Raw genomic sequence first — 23,005 nt, forward strand, 5'->3', positions numbered from 1 at the left:
ATTCGCATAAGAGCTTAATAGAGAAAGCTTTTCTGCTGATTTTCATTCATCTCTCCTACTTCTTTATTGTGTGTTTGTGTACTTATTATAATATCATTTTTTCCTTTCTTCTCTTTGGTTTCGTTGTCTGCAACAACGGCATCTCAGGACTGGTTTTCTTAAATGCGTGACTGAAGTGTCTTACATGTGGTCCTACGGCGCGAGGTTTTCACCATGAGCCTAGAAAGGATTTAGCCTTAAAAGAAGTTAGCGTCGATACCTATAGTACATATTACATCGAGGAGTTATTGTGTTACACTATTTCACTGTTACAACACTGACCCCAGATCAAGAATAGCTTGACCTTGTTGAGCACTGAAATCGTGATTTTAAACAACCGTTCCTGAACAAGGTTTTATGATGATGATTGGGCATTAAGTTTCCATAATACTCTTTTTTCTTCCTAGCCATGAAACATTTTCCTTCTTTTTTATCGCAATTAAGAAGTACTGCTTTTACTTATTCCTTCTGTTTTTTTTTTTTTTTGCCCTTCGATTACCTTATATGAAAAAAAAAAAATCTATTGCCATTTGTCAGCTGTGTTGCCAAGTTCAAAAGGAATACAGGACCTCCATCAGAGTACCCCTTGCCTTCAGCAGTGTTTCGCCTATTTAGCAAGGTGAAGGGCGCTCGCTCTCGCTTTCCAAAGCTGTTCACCTCTCGTAGGAGAATGGCGGCTTTTAGCGCCGGGCTTCTGACTGTTGAGAGCCGGATGCAGCGGTGGCTTTCCGGAAGTCTGTGTGGGTTTACGGCCGTCCGAGCACTAGGGCGCCCAAACTACGTCAGTCACGAGTGCTGCGGCCACTTACACCAGCGAGCTGCTTTCGACTGCGAAGGCAACGCAGATCCGACAGGGTAGCCTTGCGGCTCGCTTAAACGCGCACAACACAACTTTTTTCCAGCAGGGGGTTATTCTATCAGCTGCGAATAGACTGTCATTCGTGACGATCAGGGAACTAGGTAAGCATAGAGAACAGAGCCGCTTTTACCTTCGTGCACCCGAAAATAGAACACCAGCTATTACCTAATTCAACAACATAGAGTGCTGAATTCTTTTTACTATGTCTGGCAGGATGGATGCTTGTGTCGAGTTCCGCTGTCTCGGCTATCTCGCCAATAACGGGCGAGCGGGAAACACCGAAATTGAGTAGTTTTCTTTCTATGACACCTTATTAAATATTTGCATGTACGCCCTTGGCACTACAGTTCTTGATTTACCGCAATATCTGATTATGTGTATGGTGAATGTGCGCAGTTATCGCCATTACTCCCAAGGCTATGCAGACAATAAATGCGGTCGTGTAGCAGAGAACACAAGATGGCTAGCATTACACCCACAGCGTTCCGAATAATTATTACTACAGAACTTATTGCATTTCGGAGCGTTCTGATCGAAATAAGGAATATGCAGTATGTGCGCTTCAATCGGTTGGCATGTACTTGTTGTCTGAAAAGTTTGGGAGACCATAAACAGTAAGGGGAATATACTGCGTCGTTCGGGAACCTTGTGAAGGAGCTGGCAAATGTCTATTATCCATTCTGCATGCCTTGCTGTATCACTGCGGACTGTTTTAACCGGCGGCTTCGACTGGTCCTGAATAATGAATGAGAAACTAAATGGATATAATCCGAAAACCTAAAGATATATAGCGGAACTCCGCTCAAAGCTGGGCGTCCTGGCAAAGTGCACCCGTCGCGAACTAGTGCAACAAACGATTCATGGTCGACCACGAGAAGATTACTTTGTGTGCTTAGATTTATTGTGATTTTTAGACCATGGTCTAGTCTGAGATATCTGATTACAGGGTTACCGTTTGATGCTAGACAAAATATCCAGGGGGCCCTTTGGACCACTGAAGTGCGATAAGGCGAAAGTCTTTGTTTGAAAGGCTTCAAGTTCCTGCTTTACTGCGTCTGCTTCTGTATAGAGCGTAGTGCGGCCTTCGAGGAAGCGCGGAATGAAAGGTGCAGCACGGGAACATGTATCGATGCCAGGAGGGGTCAGCTTCGTATATGCATGAATTGTGTAGTGAAGTCATCTGTTATGACCGGACGTGACGTCATGACTGTGACATCATTATGACGTCAGTTCCGGTTATTAGACATGAATGGTCATGGCCGATGACGTTACCAGGCGATGACGTCAAACTCTCGCGGTATCCCGCGGAATCTCGCGAAGAATTATGACAAATCTCGCAAACGCAAACACGGATGTAGTACACTCATGAGCCTATAAACGCTTTCACCTTAATATTCAGTTTCCCACAGTACGGTACATACGTGCACGTGCATCACGTAATAAACATTAGTCGCGTACACCTCAGTGCCCTAAACTAGCGTGAACATTTGACTTATGTTGGTGACACATGCAAAATTTGTTAAATAAAACAAGTATGTCGCGCATTTGTGTTTACTCATGCACACTTCGTCTCATGCTTCAGGAGAACTCTGTGAGGAGAACGTCAACGAGTGCCTATCCAGTCCGTGCAAAAATCGTGGAGAATGTGAAGACGGCGTCAACAGCTTCACATGCCACTGCCCACAGGGATACGGCGGCCCATTGTGCGAGCTTAGAGGTACGAGCCCTTTGTTCAATCTGCTGTTGAATTTGCAGTTCAGTAAGACAGCTACACGCAATCCGGGCAGCCTCTTTTTGGAGACCTTACACAACTTGTATGTTTCAACTATTCCAGCATCTTTTTCTTTCATGGAGGCAGCGCTTAAACTTCGACCCACAAAAAAGTCCTAAAACTTTTTGGCGAAAGAGAGAAACACTTTTCTTTATTTCTGATGTGGTTTTTGAAAATTTCGCACTCATTGATTTTTAAGTATTCATAAACGATTAACCAAGCAGTCCAAGCTGTGGAAGCATACGAGAGAACGCATACGCATAGAAATAGGACCCTTTTCTTTAGAAAGGGAAAATGTCAAAGCTGGTTTAAAAACGACGCGCGAATTTCTCGCGTGTCGTCTTCATTTCTTCTTTTTGTAATGATGCTAAAAATTCTGGAGTAGTGTGTGGCCCAGCGATATGATCGCATTAATGACGCGCAATATCCTTATATTGCTGAAGAGAAATAATAAATTTCGCACAAAAAATTTTTACAGTCTCTTCCAAAGTAGGGTAGGACGAGAGAAAGAAGAGGGCTACGCAGTACGAAAGAGAATTCCTGAACAAGGGTTGAGGGGAAACTTTAGTTCGCAAGCCGAGCCAAAGTTTCCACAAGGGGACGAAGACAAGTCCACTTGTCGAAACGTTGGCTGGGCTTGGGAACTAAGGCTCCCCCTAAATTTTGTTCAGTCCTTTATTTTTTTTTCACACTAGTTTCTGTCTGTGGTTTTCCATCCGCTCTGATCTGTATATATTTATCTGTATGTTTTTGTATAGCGAGGGAGATAGAGAGCAAGAGTCTGCCATCGCAGCCGGTGTGAGCCTTGTTGCTCGCGAATATGAGCCGTGCTCGTGCAGATAAACCGGTCGTAATCTAGTTGGTACATCCTTTAAACCAAACAAATATTCGAATTGCAAGGAGAGAGGCCAAACATTTCTTTATAGCGTCGTTTTGTAATCTCACTCCTCGCAACCCTTCGTTTTTAGCGTTTGAAAATGATGTGCGTCAGTGAGGATCATGCTTTCGGGCGGAAACTTCCGTCTCCTATTAGCGTTTCCTCTCGTTTTTGAAGTAAGTCACCAATTACGTTACCGCACCCTATCTCTAAGAGGTTGCCACAAAAACTGGAAATTTTTAGAGTTTTAAGATGAGTCCATGTAAATCCAGGATTCTGGAAAGTCGGCGGTATGCTATAGTTCCCTGTTGTCGCCGCCGTCACCATTCGACGATTTGTACTCGAACTTCGTGCGCTGCACTGTCCCCCGTGCTGAAGCGTTGAAAAGCTGCTTACATTCGCTGAGACTCACCCCGTTTAATACTAAAATTACGATAAGAGGCACTTGACGTTGGTTTGGGTGCAGGGTGCAATTTGTCGCATTTATGAGCACGGTGGTTATGTTGTAATACCTGCCTCTCCAGGGACAATAAGCGAACCCATGTCGATCACATGGAAAATCCGACAATTATCGGGGCTGATGAGGCTTAGATATGTTAGTGATGACAGCAATACGGATGTATTGCAATTAGTATTTTCAATGCGCAATCAACACTATATTTATTTTGATACCTGCTGTAAATTAAAAACGGATTGGCTTAGAGACGTTGTATTGCGTTTGTCTACCTGCGGATGCGTTTCTGTTTTGAATCATTCTGAGCAAATAATAAAATATGTGGTTTTTATCAGTTTAGCCAGTACAAATAGATGGCGATATTTATTTTGAAGTCAGCGTGTCTGAATATCTATGCCTTCTTTATGTGTGAACGCAATTATTCTCACTGCATGCTGTGGGACCGTTCTTCAACAGATTCGTGTCCGGAGGAACTTCAGCAGACGGACAAGGGCACCTTCCATTGGCAGCCCGTAACGCATGGGTCGGTGGCCAAAGTGGAGTGTCCCTACGGCGCTTACAACCCAGCGAGTGAGTACAGATACGCACGGCGAAAGTGCCGTCTCCTCCCCAACGGCCAGACTGGCTGGATGAAGGTCTCCGCCCAGCACTGCCGGTACAAGGTAAGCGGAAATAGTCCTTATAACCCGCCGCGTTTCCTTTATTACCTAAGATAAGAACGGAACAGAATATTTCCTTCTTCGAAAATAGTTTTGCTTTGCTTTCCATTCCAGATTTCTCACCTATCGTCCACTTTACTTCTGTCTCCCCTACAGAGTTTTCAGGCAGCCGAGAACCTCACCTCCGAGCTGGAGTTCTTGACGCGTGACCCGAGCAGCGTGCGACCTGACCAGATTCAGGGATTCGCAGAAAAGATCGAGCCAATCGTTGACTACGCCATCAAGGACATAAAGGTGGGCACTCAGCACCTCAGGGTGGCTGCCTCAAACTTCCTGTGTGCCCTGCAAAGTGACGCCACTATACTTAACGGCACTCTAGGTGCAGTTTTATTGAAGATTATAAAATAAAACTGATCCAAATACGTCAATGTTTGTTCCCCGCAAAGCACATTAGAGCAGCGTGCTATACGTAGTTGTGGTTAAGTCGCAGAGGCGGGATTCTGCAGAGCCCAAGCGTTTTCGGATCAATTCAGTGAGTGCATGGGAGATTAAAATCTGATTTGCATTTATATTTTAGTGTTCTTTAAACAATGCAAAGTTTTCACGATATCTCTGAAGTCTAATCAACATCACGCCCAAGTGCGGCTGCTTCATTTCCGGAAGTGAACTTAAATCATTATATATTACACAATAATGCACAAATTATTATACGGTCAAAAACGCATTCCACGCAGTAGATAAAAAATTTGTTCTATAATATACGATCGCATCAGCTTGCATAATTAGCATTTATCTCTAAATTTTGAACTATATCCACAACACTCTAAGACACATTCCAACATGTAGCTTCAGTGCAGAGGGCTCCAGGAAGAGTAATTGTAAGTTAAGAAATACGCATCTCACACGTGCGTGATGATTCTATGAAGCATTGCGTCATCCGTAGCTATATGTTCTTCTATATCTTTTCACCTTTTCGCTTTTCACCAAGAATAGGGCTGGAAATTGAGAAGGGCTCCACCTTTACGACATATTCATAAATGACCGACATACGTACGGCGCTTTAAACATTTTGAAGCGAACCTCCAGTCGCTACTTGCGGCATCGCCATTGCTTTGCCTTCAACGGTAGTTTGCGTTATTTTACTAGTTCCTTGGGAACATGCAGAACGAATTCAATGCGCACTGCCGCATCGAATTCAGTAACGACTTCAAGAGCTTCCTTCCTTCGTGATTTCTAATTAGCGCGGTAAGTCATGCTTGGTTGTAAAAAGATTCTCTGTAAAGTGTTACTTGCGAACAACTTCATAATTAAACAGTTGTTTGGATCTGCTATCGGCAAACTACTACCAAAGAGATTCCTTTAGAGATAGTAGAGGCCTCCTCGTAAATTTACATCACTTGTTACAAACTGGCAAAGCACTTATGGAGCGGGTCGAAAGCATATCATAGGTCGCGAATAGGCAATGAAGAAATGAAGGATAACAATCTGTTTTATAATAAATACACTCACAAGGCTTGCTCCAGACTACTCAGGGGATTTTCAAGCAGCGGCCACAATCGATAATAGCCAGACCTCTTCTGAATTTCATGAATGTGAAACACCTAGCTGTCTATGAGCACTGTGACAGCGCTCCGTCTTTTCAACGAGCGATGAAATAATATGCAACCCGTACCACGTGAATTGTGATCCATTGAACAGCATCGATTTTTCAAGGCGCGCGAAGATCATTTGTCAGCAGTAGTTGTAAGATCATTTGCCAGGATGCCGTCCGAATTTCCACTCGGAAATCTAGAATGTAGGAAACGTCTGGTTTCTTCCACATCATACAAAAATCATCGGATATCACGTCTACTTTGGAAAGCGCATTATGGGTCAGCTGCTGATCGTAAATATTTTTTTTTTAATTTTTTGCAACTACCTACGGCACTCATGTCCCATTATTGCAAGTGGAATAACAACACTCTATCGCAGTGCAACAAGTTATTGGAAAAATATCAGCAAGGAAGCACATACAACTGATTTTCTTCAGAGGTTTGTGAGTACGGATGTCATCAGAAAGCCCGTTTGTGGAAACCATATATATATATATATATATATATATATATATATATATATATATATATATATATATATATATATATATATATATATATATATATATATATATATATATATATGTATATATATATATATATATATATATATATATATATATATATATATATATATATATATATATATATATATATATATATATATATATATATATATATATATATATATATATATATATATATATATATATATATATATATATACAAGTGAAAGAAAAATAGCTTCATACTGTTTCCAAGTTTATTTGGAGTCGACGTTTCGGCAGGAGCCCTGTCTTTCACGAGCCTTGAGAAAGGCAGGGCTCCTGCCCAAACGTCAACTCCAAATAAACTTGGAAACAGTATGAAGCTATTTTTCACTTGTGTTTAACCTCTAGCAACCAAGTACGACTATTTATTTAAGCTATATATATATATATATATATATATATATATATATATTTAGAGCTCGAAAGAGCGTGACCCTATTTCGATGTTGGCGTCTGTAGAGGTACCTTTGGTATTCTGAACAACATAAAGGTTTATTTCTTCTTGCGTAAAGGAACTGAAATCAATACCATGAGCCGTGCTCCTGCTTTCCAGATCGCGCAAGCCATGATTCACGTCATTAGCAACTTCCTGGCGCTGAACGACAGCGTCATCGAAGAAGGAGACGCAAATGGAAAGGCCGTTGGAAAGTACGTCGCTTTTCTTTTATCGTTGCCCTGCTTCAAACCCTTTGCATAAAACGTAGTTTTGGACGCTTCTAACAACGTTGCAAAACGTCACTCTAGTTCCAGATTCTAACACGCGTGATTTCAAGAAAGCTACGATTTTGTGCTATTGAAAAGTTGCACGCATGTGAACCTCCATCCAAGGGTTGCTAGCCCTCATCAGAAGCTTAGACGAAGCATGATCGTTCAAATCGGATTTATAGTTTTAGTTCAATTTCACACCAATCCGCTTCATGGCAGGTGGTGCGTGACCTATTATTATAGCAGAAGGGGTAGCCGCTGCTCTTATATGAGCCACAAACATTGAAGCTAAAGAAATTGGTATCAAAATATATTGAAAAGATAATGGTAGGCGCTATATATGGTCACATGCAGCACGAGAGGAAAGTAGTTCAGTAAACTGCAGAAAGGTAATGATTGCCTACCTGAAATTGAAAATAAAACCGTTTGGCAGAACATGATTTCTAGAAAGATAATGATGGCGGTCTTATTGGCTAGCGAAGTGGTTTATCAGAGTAGATGCAGATGCAGATAGCAGCCCAAAGGGCCGAATAGATTAGGAAGCCGGCTGGAATTCAGTGGCAGTTTTCAAGGAGCAGACCTAAATAGGAACTAATTAGAGGAGTTTGTCTCCGGCAGCGGTAGTAAGCAGAAGGCGTTAATTATTTTCGCGTTTAACTAGGCACAAAGAACTACGTCCTCACTTGAATTGCTTTGGGACTTGTAGGCTGGTTTCTGTGGTGGAGAGGTTCACCTCCGAAGTGGTTCTGGGACCGGGAGCACTCATTATCGAGAATGAAAACCTGGTGGTCAAGGCGGTTGCCTGGTCTCCCAAGCTGCTTTCACAGGGCCAGGACTTCCTCACATTCTCTCTTCGGTCAAATGGAGATCACTACCTCCACGAGGACTTCTTCGGGGAAGGCGACGAACAGGAGGATGGAGACGTGAGTGAAATCGGTGCGTGATTGGGCGCGCACATAGTTTTTCTTGCCTGTGAGTCGCTATTATAAAACGCAAGCAATCTGTACCAAAACGCAGCCTAATCCAGGCCGCTGAATGTGCATAGGTGGGGGAAAAAAGAGCGCCCTTTCTGAGGTCTGAGAAAGCACGTGGAAAAACTGCACGCCTTGCATGATATGGCTTTTGCGGGGCTAATAAAAGATCTTTAATTTTAAATTTTGTTTAAGGCAGACCGTTAATGATATCTCCTCACTGCAAAACCGACAAAAATAATTGCCTCATACCTTCCCGTTTCCTATCTGCTGTGTCATCCACCTTTCTCAGTTAGATGCCAGTCACCACTTTTCCCGGCATTACACCTTTCCTCTCAAGTAATGAGGTCCTTTTTGAAGATGCAAAACAAAGAAAGAATAGCGGAGAGGTATAATAGTGTGCTACTTTAGCGCTTCAAAGGACGAGAAATTCTAACACAGGGGTCCGTCGTTTGATCAACTTTTCAAACTTGGGCTGTTTGTGCCGTCTATCATTCGGTCTTCCCATGTTCGCAAGCAGCGCATTTGTTTGAAAAAAGGGTAGACTTCTAGGCACGCTTATTTTCTCTAGTCCTTTTTCTATATCTTTTCTCTAGCCTGTTCTTTCACTTCACGCCATTTGTTTTCCAGAATATCGTGATCACCATTCCCTTTGAAGCTCTGTTCATGGCCATCAACAGCTCCCTCGTGGCTGCGGGTGAGCCCTACCGTCCGATCCAGGAGGTGGAGAAAGGCCCGCGCATAGCGTTTGTCTCGTACCGGAACGACAAGTTCTTCCGGGCGAAACACCCTAGGCTCACTTCCCTAATGAGCGCAGGTGAGTAGTAGGCTAGATCATCTTTTGGAACACGCAGCTTGATAACACGGCTGAAATATCTTCGTGTATTAGGAATCTGAGATACATTGGCGCCATTTTTGAGCACCTGCGACTGCAATCGTCTTTGAACAGCTGTCATATTCTACAGTTGTGTTGCGAGTGATGACAGTTCTACCGACTTTCCTCAGGTGATGGCTTCGAGAATCACAGAAAAACGAGGATGTCCAAAACCTTAGCTGTTGTTTAAAGGCGTCATTCTTAAAATTTCTAGCAGCCGAGAAACAGTTCTTGTCTAAGCCCTCAAATGCTGCCCTCATTCGATAGCCACTGACACTATCGCGCACAAGCATTTTTGTATATTGATGTGGCCAGGAAAGGATGCCGATAAGCATGTGTGTTCTTACTTGCACTCGACGCTGTGTATGTTGTTTCACAGTTGGGTGGAACACTGGTTAATTAGCACACAACATATCTCCTCGTAATTTCAGTGCTCTGATATCAAATCCCAAACTATCACAGTGGCCGAGACGATAAACGCAAGGCCGGAGAGAACTTCAGTTAAGTTCCCATCTGATTGAAATCTAGTCTTCGGTTTCAGTGGCTTCAACTGAAGCTTTTACATGAAAAGCAGTGAATCGGGACGTTCAAGGGAAATGGTATTTTGCTCCGGCCTGCAAACTACTGCGATCGTATCGTGTGAGAGAGAAACAATGAATGCTATTTTATATCAAATAAATGGCACATAAATTATTTTTAGACACCTCCTGAAATCGGCAACCAAAAATGCTATAAAGAACGAATACAAGTCAGACTTCTTGTCTCTTCTTCGGTTTGGTAGCAGTGAGTGTATACAGTTCACAAAGAGCAGAAGCCTCGTAAGAACCGCTGATGAGGGTTTTGCCTTGCACCAAACTGAACCCTCCTGCTTAATGGTTAGGAACATACAAGAATATTGACACAGAATAACCTGAGTAGCTCTCCTTGTCGTTCCGTTTTCACGATTACAGGTCAAGTCGTTCTGTCAGCCAAAATTGGCGACAGTAAGATCGAGAACCTCACTGATCCCTTGATGTACTCGTACCCGACCAACAGTCTTGTACGATACGTGTGTGGATTCTGGGACGATCACAGTGAGTATCTACGAGGAGGTTATTAATCTCATCCTTTGATTTTTTATTGAAATAAAGCAGCTTCCAAAATCGTAATCTCGCCTAATGGCTTTGGATCACGAACCACCTATTCTTTCAGAAAAAGAATGGTCCACCGTCGGTGTTACGACCAACCGGTCTGGGAACGTGACCGTGTGCAGCTCGACCCACATGACTGCATTTTCTCTTTTGCTGGTAAGGCCTTACATTGCGAACCGGAAATTACACCATATCTTCTTGAATCATTTACGCAAGGAAGCATCATTAATACGGGTGATGCTGCAAACAAGCGCTGCAATTTACATGAAAAAGCTCCAAAACCATGTTACAATAGCACTTTGCAGTAAAAAAAAATGCAAAATTTACTCCAGTGGTAGTAATTACGTCCAACGTCCTTGTAAGACACTTTCATTCGCGCCCCGAATTTGATCAAGCGGAACATAGTGCCATGTATTGACCTTCTGACTATGTTCCTCCCTTTAGTATAATGCCTAGTTTTCTTGAAACTGAAAATGTATTCTTGAAATTAAAATTTTTAATTTGTGTTCTAATACGACCTACTTTTGGTAACATAATATATGGCTAAGCGCGCAGTCTCCGCTATGCCATCTCACTTTATCATCTTCCTTCGGGATCACTCACTACTGTCAATGCCAGCCTAGCGCCAAGGCCTTGAAATAAAAGAATTGAAAATAGGAACTAGCTTTCAGCAGTTCAAAAAAATCTGTTTCTACGCAGAAAGTCTTAAGCATTTGCCTTAAAACAAAGTGGGAGATTGGCCGAAGGTCTGCTAAGATCTTTCTCTGCAGCGCTCGCCATGTCCTTAATTTGTCGCTTGTATTTTTCTCTTAGATATTCTCTTCTGTAGACCGCTCTTTTTCACACAATTTTCCACGACAATCAGCATAACCCAATTTTCTCGTTCAGCCATTTATGTTGGGTTCTACTGTGACCTGCTTCTGGCAAAGGATTAAAGAAAGGCGAAGTTCATTTTCTTCGCTAGGCTCACCTCAGTTAGATAGCTTTTTTTCCTGGACAACTTATATTGTCTTCAATACCAGCCTAGTCGCAGGATCATGCAATAGGAAAAATAGGAAGGTGAAATAGCTTTCGTCAGGAAATCGATTTTGTCTGAAGTACTTGGCTTAGAAATAAAGTGGGCTATCTACCAAAGGCCGAAGGCAAATAGTTCAGAATTCTTTTGCCGGATTACTACGATTAAGCCGGGCTTGTCATAGTGAGAAGGTGGAGAGCGCTTCGAGGATTACAGGTTCAAAAAGTAGAGTAAGCCCTCCCGACCTCTTTTTATACAAGAAGCAGTAGCAGTGCGTCCGAGAAGATCGTAGTATTCAAGCCAAAGTAGTATTTTGTTTTTACTTATGAAAAGAAAACACACATTTTAAATGACGAATTATTCGTGCGCGTGTACCGCAAAGGCGTAGATGCTTTCTAATGACGTTTTCTTCCTAGCGCAAGGCAAAATAGGGCAAAAGTTCGAAGTTTAGTTTCTAGAAATGAGTGTACTTCACTTACAAGACATTCACTGATACAGCATAATATATTATTTCGATTTGAGCAGTCGCCAGCTCAGTTATGCAGGTAAAGTAAAATACCTGTTTGGCACAACGCTTGAGTGTGGTAAGAACGAAATTTATAAAGTACAGTATGGGGTACATAAACTGCAATAGTTGGATGTTATCAGTGAACATCGATGGAAGCATCTAAGGCTTCTGCAGTCATTTGTCACAGAAAATTGGAATCATAATAAAGCTGTTAGTGTCACCTCAACGTAGAACAGTTTCCGGACCGTCCTGTTGGAGCAGACATGACATATCGATTCGCTATGATTGATGATTTATAGTCAACCCGAAGCTAGACGTGAGCTAGACGCTCTGGTTAAGGTTTTTGCAACGAAGATCCCTCAGCCACCTGATACCTCTAACTCTTAATATTGTAAAACAAGGAGACAAAAAACAGGAATACCGAAACGAGGCATATCAGACTCCGGTTGTCGTTTACTTCGCCAACCTTTGCTGCAGCGTGGTTATTCTTACATCCCGTAATAAGATCTATTCCCCCCTATTTTCCCTTCCCTTTCTTCCTCTCACTAGGATCCAATGCCTGAAATGTCAACCGCGCCTCACCACTATCAGATTCTCTCACTTATATCATACGTTGGCTGCATTATGTCGGCCGTCGGGTTGTTTTTCACCATATTAACCTACGCTCTCTTCAGGTGAGTCAATTAAGTGCTCTTCTCATTAGCCCCACATTTACTGCGTCTTCACCCGTGAATGACTGACTGAGCTTTATTGAAATGGGCAATGTGAGGACCTTCTTATTGCGTCCTGCCAAGCCTAACAGCAGTACGAAGTATCGGTCGCCAAAAGGGTAAATGCATGCAGGGTATTTAAGTGACCCCCGCAAAGGTGGCTGAGATAACGGTTTTGTTATAAATTCCACGTAAAATTAATAAATATGAGAGAATTTGGAAAATATAAATTGTGCACCGCCTTCTTCGCCAAGCATAACTGTTTTCGCACAGGATCTCACCAAACATAAAATTAGAGGTTCCCTCACATAAAAAGAACAACCTGGGAGAAGGCAGGTTTGAGAGTCCGAACTGAAATGCATCTTTGCTCGCGCATTTTTTATTGTTGCTCAGTTTGTGCGCTTTTTTTTAAACAACAAGGCACTTGACAAAAACCATGAATGAACTGACAAATTCTCTTGAAATTACAGAAGAAATATATTGGTGTCATGAAGAACAAAAGTAGACACTAGCTTGGCGATTTGAAAATAAGAAACAACTTTAAAGAGCAGATAAACTAGCTATTGATGTAATTCCTAGGTTATTTTCTTCACCTTCCATTCGCCCAGTCAATGTATTTATTTCTGCATCTTCGCGTAAACGTTGCGCCGCGTATCAGTTCAGTTCAGTTCAGGCGTTCAGTCGTGTCCGACTCTTCGTGACCCTATGGACCATGTCACGCCACGCTTTCCGGTCTCTCACCATCTTCTTAACATCACATAGCTTCATCTGCAATGCCTCGAGAATGCCATCTAACCATCGCGTTCGCTGCCTACCCCTTCTCCGGCGACCCTCAACCTTTCCCAACATCAAATTTTTCTCCAGCGACTCCTCTCTTCTCATCAGATGACCAAAGTAGCTGAGCTTTAACTTTAGAATTTGACCCTCCAATGAGCAGTCAGGGTTTATGGTCGACAATATCGACTGATTTGATCTTCTGGCAGTCCAAGGAACTCTTAAGAGTCTTCGCCAGCACCACAATTCAAACGCGTCAATTCTTCGGCGGTCAGCCTTTTTCACAGTCCAACTCTCGCATCCATACATCACAACTGGCGCCGCGTATAATATTCTATAATACGTACTGTCTCAAAGAAATTCTTTATATTTAGAATACCATACTTTGTGGACTGTTTTAAAGCAATGATTGGAATTCTCGCACCAGTCTCCAATTATCTCGATTTATTGTGCGTATGAACACGTGATTAACGTGCCTTAAATGAATTCGAGATTATGAGCGATTGGCCTGAATGATCATTAAAGCCAAGACCGAAGACAGTCTTTCTCAGAGAAGTGTGGTCGCTCTGTAGTCCTTTGTGATATTCAGCATGCATGGCAACAGACGACTCAGCATAGAAAATCGCTTTTGCGAGATAGCAGTCTCATACCTGCGTACCTAGTTTTGTCAAATTTTGCCCATATTCAATATAAACCCCAATATACTGTGTTAGAAGCCAGCTTCTCTTTTACTAACTCCTTGTGTTGCTCGCAAGCTGCCCAAATAATTTCTTTGCTCAAAAGTCTGCAGTATTGCACATCTAAATACATATATAGATTTTACAATTTGAACTTTTGGTTCAATCTTGAAGAAAAGTGGATCAAGCTCTAACAGCAAACCTATTACGTGAACTTCAGTGAAAATGTTTAAATTGCAAATAAATAAATTTAAAATCAAAAAATGAATACCTACATCAAGAAGTGTATTAGAGGCTTGTTTCGTATCAAGTCGATTACATTCGTAGCCAACTTATATCCATATCGTCACCCTTTCCAAGGAATACGAAAGCAGCTTGTATGTGGAACTAATTTTCAGTTGAGGTCAAAAATATTTTGGATAACTTTGGAGCTGGTGACGAGAGCCAGGTCAGTCTGCGCGATTTTAAAGCAAAATTAATCGCCTGTTGTTTTTTCACAAAGACTTCATCAAAGAGCAGCTGCATAAACTAAGGCCTTGAAGACCATCTTTATCGACGTTCTTTTCCAGACACTGGTCGATATTACAAAGTGTGACTATCAGAGCTTAAGAGAAGTGGATCGAGTGGATAACACAATCTCCGCTTCTTGATCGCGATTCCAGGAAATAACACGTGCCACACTAATGCCCAAATAGTCAAAATTAAATATTTATTTCTTGCCACCTATGTAATTACCTTACCATCGATATATCTTGAGCAGATGCCTGAACAAAGAAAGGTCGGGCAAGATCCTGCTCAACTTGTGCTCGGCCATGCTCCTGCTCAACGTGGCCTTCCTGGTGGGCTCTCTCCACGAGCGCTTCCCTGAGCTGAACCTGTGTCTGGGCACGGCCGTGGCCACTCATTACTTCCTGCTCGCCTGTCTCGCCTGGATGGGCGTCGAGGCCATGAACATGTACCAGATGCTCGTGCACGTCTTCGCCTCAACCGAGACGTGCTTTATGCTGAAGCGCGTTCTCATTGCATGGGGTAAGAACACCACCACTGAAGTCGAGCATTGAGAACTTCCTCTCTGCCCTAATTGGCAGCTGCCACATAGAAGGTTCCATATCTGAGAGATTGTAGTAGAAACACCAAATAAATCTGTGGAGATCAATTGATGTTTTTAATTTGTTTCTTGTATTGAACATCAAGAACGATATATTTAATGTGTTTTTTTGGTATTGGTGTCAGTCTAAATATAGAGGAAAACGAACACGATTTTACTGTCTCAACTCCTTTGCCGATGAGAGAGCAGTTCTGTCGTCATTCTGACGAAGATAAAGGGGACCTTAACCTGCACCCTGGAAAGTAGTGCGTACCCGAATGTACGCTTACGACTACAAAACGTTCATATTGTTCCTTTTTTAGATGACCAAAATACAAATGAAAGGAAACTTTTATATGCGGCAGGTGGTTTCATCGGGGTCTCCTATGCACTTTCAGCAGCACGATTTGTCTGAAACATTGCTATTCCTTTTTTTTTCCAGCATTTTGTTTCGAATGGATAAATGTCCTGGAGTTCGAATCTACTGTAACGCTATCTTTTCCGTTTCCATTTCTGTATTCTATTTCTAGTTTCCTCAGACACCAATATAGGTTAGGAATAAGGCACTAGCCGTAAACGAAATAGCGAGCGTTCCAATAATATTGTTACAAGGAGAATTCCCACAGTAGTGTCGCACGCGCACTAGTTGAGGTTCGATGGTCCCTTCTTCTTCTTCTTGCCTCTGTGCATATGGTACATAGCCACAGTGGAGGCTCCTTTTACAATACCCTCAGTGTCGTAGTAAAGCCGACCATGTCGGTTCGTCCTCCTTTGTTTCAATGCCAGCACGGTGTGCCATATAACAATATTATTTCAGCACTCTGTTGCAAGCTTCAACAGCAGCACTTATCTTTGCGTTATTGCAATCCTCGGGCAAAAAACAAAAATGATGCGGTTTGATACGTTTTTATTGTTATGCGTTTATGTGTTTTACTTTGCTGCTTCATTCTTTCCAGGAATTCCAGCTGCCATTGTTGGAACTTGCCTCGCTGTAGATCTGGATCCTTACAGGAGTCATGATGACTAGTGAGTGGCCGTTCAATAAATGATTGTTCGGAGTCTTAAATGCACTTAACCAAAATGTATTTGGGCGCCCAGTTTAAGTGAAACTATTGTTATTGAATAAAAAGATAACTTAGTGCTGACGCTTACTGCCATTTTGAAAAGTCAAGAATCTTACAAATTGAGCTTCACTGCTACCTGTTTCCAATCTGCGTCCCCTATAGGCTCAGAGTCAATCAGTTACTCTCTCTGCTTTCATTTCAGCTGCGTTATATCGTCCCGAAACCCACTCATCTACTACATCGCCTTCTTGGGCATATCCTGCTTCATCCTCTTCATAAATTTGCTTGTATTTATCATGGTGATGAGGGTCCTCTTCAAGCCACGCATGGCGAGCGCTAGCAAGTCCGCCAACCACAACTCCGGATCCAGCTCCGCGATGACCAATCAGCCTCAGATCACCGCGGCCCAAGTTCGTGGTGCATTCGCCGTGATGACTCTGCTTGGTGTGACGTGGATATTTGGCCTCTTCGCCGTGGGCAAGGCCAGGACCGTGTTCCAGTACATCTTCTGTGTGTGCAACTCGATGCAGGGTTTCCTGATCTTCGTGGTGCGAGTGTTACAGTATCCCGAAGCCCGCGCATCCTGGGCGCAGCTTGTAACCACGGGAACCTTCAAGAGGCACCGTGGAAGTGGACCGCCGACAGGGTCTTGGTGTGCACACTCCAACCCCAAGCAAAACAGTCACTCGTCCATGGTGCGCGTCACGTCCACCAGCACTGACAGCACAAACACTGTAGTCTTTAACAGCAACATTTGGAACAAGCGAGGAGGTGGTGGTAAAGGAGACTCGGAGGGCCTTAGGGACAGTGCCACTAGGTCTCCCCGCTTCTCGGGAGTCGGCAGCCTCTTGAAGAACTGCAATCTGCAGAAGGACGACAAGAAAAACAATTCTGGAGGACACCTTAGGAAGAAGGCGCCAAAGGTATTTATGCAGTAATTAAATAATTTGTACAAGCTGATAACACTTGATAATAATTATGAATTAAAGAATACAATGTAAAATCGAGTGCTGATAATATAGGTCATATGTTTAAATAATGCAATATGCAGAAAAAAATTCGAGTTTTATTATCCATTTCTTCAATCTTCATAAGTGCCTAGTTTGGGCTGCATTTGTGAATAACGTTGTGCTGAATAACAAACAACGAATAACAGTTACAATAATCTCATAAAATAAGGCAAGTTTTTTTCGTTCTGATTTTATGCGCCAGTCTTTTTTTTGCGCTTTCTTAGATGTATTGATTTAGTGCAGATGGCTTACCAAAAACACCATTTGGCACGAAAGAACGAAAATTACTACATTTATTTTAATATGTTAGGAAATGATATGAGGCACGACAATCCATGTACTCTGATTGTAGGTTTGGACGTCAGGGTGCCACTTAGGTTTCGACATGAGGAGTTGAAATCATAGGGGGCAATAATTGCCAGCAGTCATAACTTAGAAGAGAAGGAGAAAGTGTAGTCAATTTTTGCAGGCCTCCATTTAAAACAAAAGCAAAATACTTGGCATGCCCTGAAGGGGTGCCTTCAAACGACATGCGCGGTATACGCGTACTTACCTTCTTAGAGGTTGTGTAAGGAAACCCCTGCCTGCAACCACATCGGGAATACATTTTTGCTTGGTGGCTTGGTTCACGCTTCACTTTGCAACTGTTCTCCAACCATTGAACCCTGGCTTGTCAGCGCTTAATTCTTGCCTGAGGCATAAAATGTGCCCCGGATGACTTTGTATGACAGCAGTGAGACAGCAACAATGGCGACAGTGAGGTGAACGTCTAAAGATACTAGTTGGTTGCTTTAGACTCCGTCTATATATCTTTCCGCGTATAGAGCGCCCAAGAAAGCAGTTTAGTCACTGTTCGTATGCACCTTTTTATTTTTCCCACATTTAGACTGCCTTCTTTACATATTTGACGCTGTTCTTTCTACGCAGGCAATCGCCGAAGAACTTGATGCAAAAGAGAGTCGAAAGGAGTTTTATTCCTCTGAAGACCAAGTCACTGCTCTCGTTCCCGACCTGTACACTGGCCAGGAACATCAGCTCTCGAAGAGCCGCGGCCTCACAGCGTCTCACCCACTGAAGTACATCGACGACGAGTCGCGTAGTTCTACCATGCTCAGCTCTGCTTGCAGCCAAAAACCGCACATCCTTTTCGCATACGGCTGCGGAGAGACAGCTCCGATGCGAATCAATGGCATAGTTCATCTGCCAGTGGACAAGCCGAAGGTAGAGTCTTTCAGCACGTTCCAAAGGCCCTCACCAGTGCCCAGCACACCTAAGACTCCAGAATTACCGCACTCATTGAACACTACAGTGATGGCAGCGACAGAATCGCAGAACGTGGCCGTTTCTGAACACGGGTTGATCCAGAGTGGCACTCTGAATTCCGCCACGGAAGAGACATCCTTCCTGACACTGAATGGATCTAGCACAGTGTTTGTGTCATAATGAATATGATGTAACACGACACGCGGGCTGTGATCAAGTGGTTCTATTGGACACTTTGTGACTTCAAAACGGTGCTTCTTAGTCTTTTCCATCCCCTTCAGAGGCGCTTGGTGCTGTGTCTGAAAGTTTGGTCCAAGCGGAGGCCGCTCTCTGTGTTGTGAAACAGTGACAAGCTCTTGAGCATTCGCTCTCCTACAATTATAGTTTGTTCCAGGGCAAGACTTTACCGCTCTCGAGGTTTGTGTGGTATGGCCTGGTCACCTAACGTGATTGCGCTCTCGACAAACGGCGTCTTTCCTGCGTGCTGTGATCTCAGTGTTAGATTGCTGAAAGATAAAGTGTACGAAATTGTTAGTGATCGTGGTTTCACGTGCAGCTATCAAGTGTTACCTCTCGATTTTGCCAAAGAACACAGACTGACAAAATGGTGCCGATTATTTGGAAGGACTGCTGGTGAAGAAAACGTTGGTACATTTTGCTGACACTAATGTGACTTAAAAGTTACGATTCACCTTCTTTATCAAACAACTGAATGGTGAAACCAGATGCACCTGGGAACAGCTGTCTTTATTTCAGTTTTGTTCTTGCCTTTCCTCGCAAAGGTTATTTAAAAACGGTGGCACACAAGGTATGTTGTGAATGCTTAGACAGAAATAATTGGATTTGTTATTGTACATATTTGTATATAAGTATATCTCTCCTTTCAAGGGATGCCATCTAATTTATCGACGCATGCATTTGCACGTACATATTGCGAAGACATTAATTATCAGTACATTTGATACTTTGGATATCCTCCAGAACTATGCTGTGCCCAGTATTCGAGCACAGCTCTTGGGCACCTGTTAATGGCTCGAGAGTTGTCGCCGTATAATCCGGCGACTTAGTTACCAATGGGCAGCTATATAGTGTTCCCATGTGCCACCCCACTCCCTCTCATCACAGTTTTGCTGGCCAGCCTGGGCCGTATTTTGTGCTCGGTCGCCCGCAACCTGCATAGACACGGAACAAAAAGGTATCGAATCAGTGCCTCTTGCGCCTCTTGTGTAGGAGCTGCTCGCAATGTTTTCTAAATGGTAGCGTTGAGATCCTGAACAACCCTATGACACTTTAGCGACCTGCCCTTAAACAAGGAGCTTAAATGTCCGTTGAGTTCTGTAGCACGTAAAGGGCAAATATCAGACAGTGTATCCCAAAAAGTGAGAGCAATAAAAAGACAAGACAGATGAATTGGAGCAATCATCAAAAGCGTAGAAATATGCAGCGTTGATAAATTGTACAACAAAAACGTACAGAAGTCGCGCGTTTAATTTAAGCACACATTTACACGTGCTCATGGAGGATGTGTGCGGCCACTGAGACGCCTGACTGGCGTCCTACAGCAGGTACAGTGTGGAGGTTCTCTGAGGTACTTCTAAACAGAAATTGAAAGGAACTATTTTAGGCGACACCAAAGAGCGCATTCATTCTCTAGAAGTCAAAATGTATCAGCCGGCGAGCGCAACTTCGTAATATCAATGTTTGTCTCCAAACGTGGAATATGCGTCTTAGATTCCATCAGTGGCCAAGAGCGCATGCCAACGGAATTTTGGGGAGGAGTGTGCGGATGCGGAGGTGTAGGGTACAGTCTTGTAGGTTTGCTGTCGCGGTGGAACTATCATCTTGCGATCCACCGAAACCATGCTCAGCCTCTATGGAAGCACATGCGTTAGCGTCTAATTGAACTGCATGTAGCACCACTTAAATGTTAGGATGCCCGGAACGTAAACATTTATTCTTGCGTGGTTGTCTAAGAATTCACTTTCCCTTGTGTTAACTCAGTGTACTAAAATTGCTATCATAATTTTTGATGCAAGTTTTAATGACGATCATAATTAGAAATGACTTAGAACACATGGTTGGTTTTACATGATGAATGCGGACAATTGTTTCTTGAGGTAATTGTTATATATGTATATGGGTACTTGTTCGGAACATTCTTTAATAGACACTTTTAATGTCATGTCCCAGAAGAACATCTATATAGCATTTATTCATATAAATATTAATCGCAAGTTTCATGTTCTTGTAAGCAGCAAGTCATCTTCATTGCATTACTACCAGTCATGTCTATGAAGTTTATTTGTTGAATGTTAAATTTTTATGCCGCCATTGAAAGCTTGAGCGTGCAAGATGTCAACAATCATGAGTCATCTATTTGGCAGCTTTTGTACTATGAATGATTTTACGTCTGTTTTAGACTGCACATTGCAGTTCATGTCACATCAGAACAATATGACATTTAAAAACCGCAATATAAAAAATGACTGCAATATCTTCCATCGTGTAAACGTATCGCTTTTCGCTACCACTTTTTCTTACTAGCACTAGGCTGTTGTATCCACGCCTATTTGTTATAATAAAACGGCGCAAAGAGGACGTGACGAAAGAGACACGACTCCACAGACAAAGCGGAGACAAGGTTGTCTTTCCGTCATCATTGCGCAGTTTTATATAGCCCGTCAGAGCGCCTTTCTGCTGTACATTTCTTGCCAAAGATTGTGCAGCGGAGTGACGGCTACTGTTTTCACGTCGCCTTCACTAGGACGCTATGAAAGGGACGTAGCTTAGTTCAGGGGCTTTAAAATTGGGAGTTAGAACGGCATTTCAATTACACTTGAAAGTTTTATTCACTCTCTGAGACAAATCTTAATTAGATGTAACTACATAATTTAAAGAATTTCGAGAGGTGCGCTCAAATGCGAGTTCTAGCAGTACCGCACATGCAGGGTAATTACAAACCAATTCCACTATTTATGATTCTGCTCTCTAGCCTTCGATATAATAGTCGAGAACACTGTCAGTTGGGACACCATTTCCGGCAGTGACAGTAAGTCATGGTTGTTTAAATTCATTTTTTTTCTAGCAGCTGGTATTCGGCTGAAGAAGTTTTATATAGCGAATGTGCTCATGCTTGCTTTTTAATTCCACTCGTGCAAGCAAAACTGTGTTTCGAAGAATGACAGAAGAGCATTTCTGTTGTGCGTGCACATGATTGTCTGTGAGTAGATTGTGTGTGCATGGTTGTTCCATTTTTTCAAAACCGAGTGTTCCCTATACCTTTTTTCAAAGAGGTGACAGAATTATTCCGTCCTTTGTGCATCGATGTGTCCCTTTTAATTGGATTAAGATGCCCAAGAGACTGCGATCCAGTGGCGGAAGTGTAAGGGAGCGACAGAATTCAGATGTATGAATTAAATAAGTACTCCCTTACAGCATATCCGTTGCCGTCTTTCCGAATAAATGCTTCCTTGCTCCATTTAGTTCACTGTAGTGGCTTTTCTTTTATGGGAATTGGCCACATGCAGAACCTTCAAAAATACGAAGGTTTCACTTTTTTTTTTCTAGCATCTCAGCTAGACGTTTTACAGTAGAGCTTTGCGGGTAAATAAATTACTGGGGTAATAAGTACGATTACTGGAAAGGTTTCGTTGTTATGAAAGCCAACCTGTTGATCGAGGTGGTTTATTTATTTAGGTACACACATAAGTAAAAACCGGTCTTTGTAGCACAGTGCATTGTTCCTCTCAAAGGCAGGTACAGCCGCACATCAACTGGCATATGAGACCATAACTGCACAACAGACCACACTGAACATAACTTCATTGCACAGGAAGCAACACATTACTTTAAACAATGCACTTTATGCAGACGCAAGGCTTGTGAAGTCCAACAGCACCAAACACAAGATAACCGAATCACGAAAGTCACTGCGTATTTCACCTTAACAGCTGATTTCTTGACAGTAACCCTAAACACAAAGAGGAACCAAAGCAGAGAGGGAAAATAACTCTGGTCATAGCCGTTTTATCTACATAATACTAAGTACGGATGTCATCCTTATGTAAGCATCAGCTACTGTCGAGAGCCCTTTTTTTAGAGCTGGAGCTGTATTTCCTCCATGCCATATCTCAAGGTCATCTGGCTGCAAAACTTTGAAGTTGAGCTCTCGCTCTGTGCAACAAACGTCGTCGCCGATCATTTAGGTCCAGCTCCAACACACACTGGCGCTGTTCAGAGAACATCGTCGTCTTAATGAAGTTTCATCTGCGTCGCTTGTTTCTTTAATCTGGTCAAATACGCTGCACTCATAAAACAACTGGACGAGGGTGAGCGAGGTCTGCGAGCGTAGTGTCGGGGGAATCCATCAGACAACATGACAAGAAGAGTCGGCTTGTCGTAGGTGGTGGGGAAGG

General features: G+C 42.7%; 1 protein-coding gene across 2 annotated transcripts in view; it reads left to right on the plus strand.

Annotated features, from left to right (window-relative positions):
- The window catches only part of LOC146178595 (uncharacterized), a 483,598-nt gene extending 461,537 nt beyond the window's left edge, over positions 1–22,061 (plus strand). For both annotated transcript variants that reach the window (XM_084578394.1, XM_084578393.1), the window contains exons 7-19: positions 2,481–2,615; positions 4,457–4,662; positions 4,816–4,953; positions 7,356–7,450; positions 8,214–8,430; positions 9,109–9,295; positions 10,303–10,425; positions 10,544–10,638; positions 12,555–12,679; positions 14,927–15,195; positions 16,210–16,279; positions 16,520–17,240; positions 18,255–22,061. In XM_084578394.1, the coding sequence (XP_084434520.1) occupies positions 2,481–2,615; positions 4,457–4,662; positions 4,816–4,953; positions 7,356–7,450; positions 8,214–8,430; positions 9,109–9,295; positions 10,303–10,425; positions 10,544–10,638; positions 12,555–12,679; positions 14,927–15,195; positions 16,210–16,279; positions 16,520–17,240; positions 18,255–18,770 (2,897 nt within the window). In that variant the 3' untranslated portion in view covers positions 18,771–22,061. The remainder of the gene's footprint in view (positions 1–2,480; positions 2,616–4,456; positions 4,663–4,815; positions 4,954–7,355; positions 7,451–8,213; positions 8,431–9,108; positions 9,296–10,302; positions 10,426–10,543; positions 10,639–12,554; positions 12,680–14,926; positions 15,196–16,209; positions 16,280–16,519; positions 17,241–18,254) is intronic.
- Positions 22,062–23,005: the final 944 nt, after the last annotated feature.

The sequence above is a fragment of the Amblyomma maculatum genome, chromosome 9 (genome assembly GCF_055883805.1).
Source record: "Amblyomma maculatum isolate TAMU_Amacu chromosome 9, ASM5588380v1, whole genome shotgun sequence".
Lineage (NCBI taxonomy): Eukaryota > Metazoa > Arthropoda > Arachnida > Ixodida > Ixodidae > Amblyomma > Amblyomma maculatum.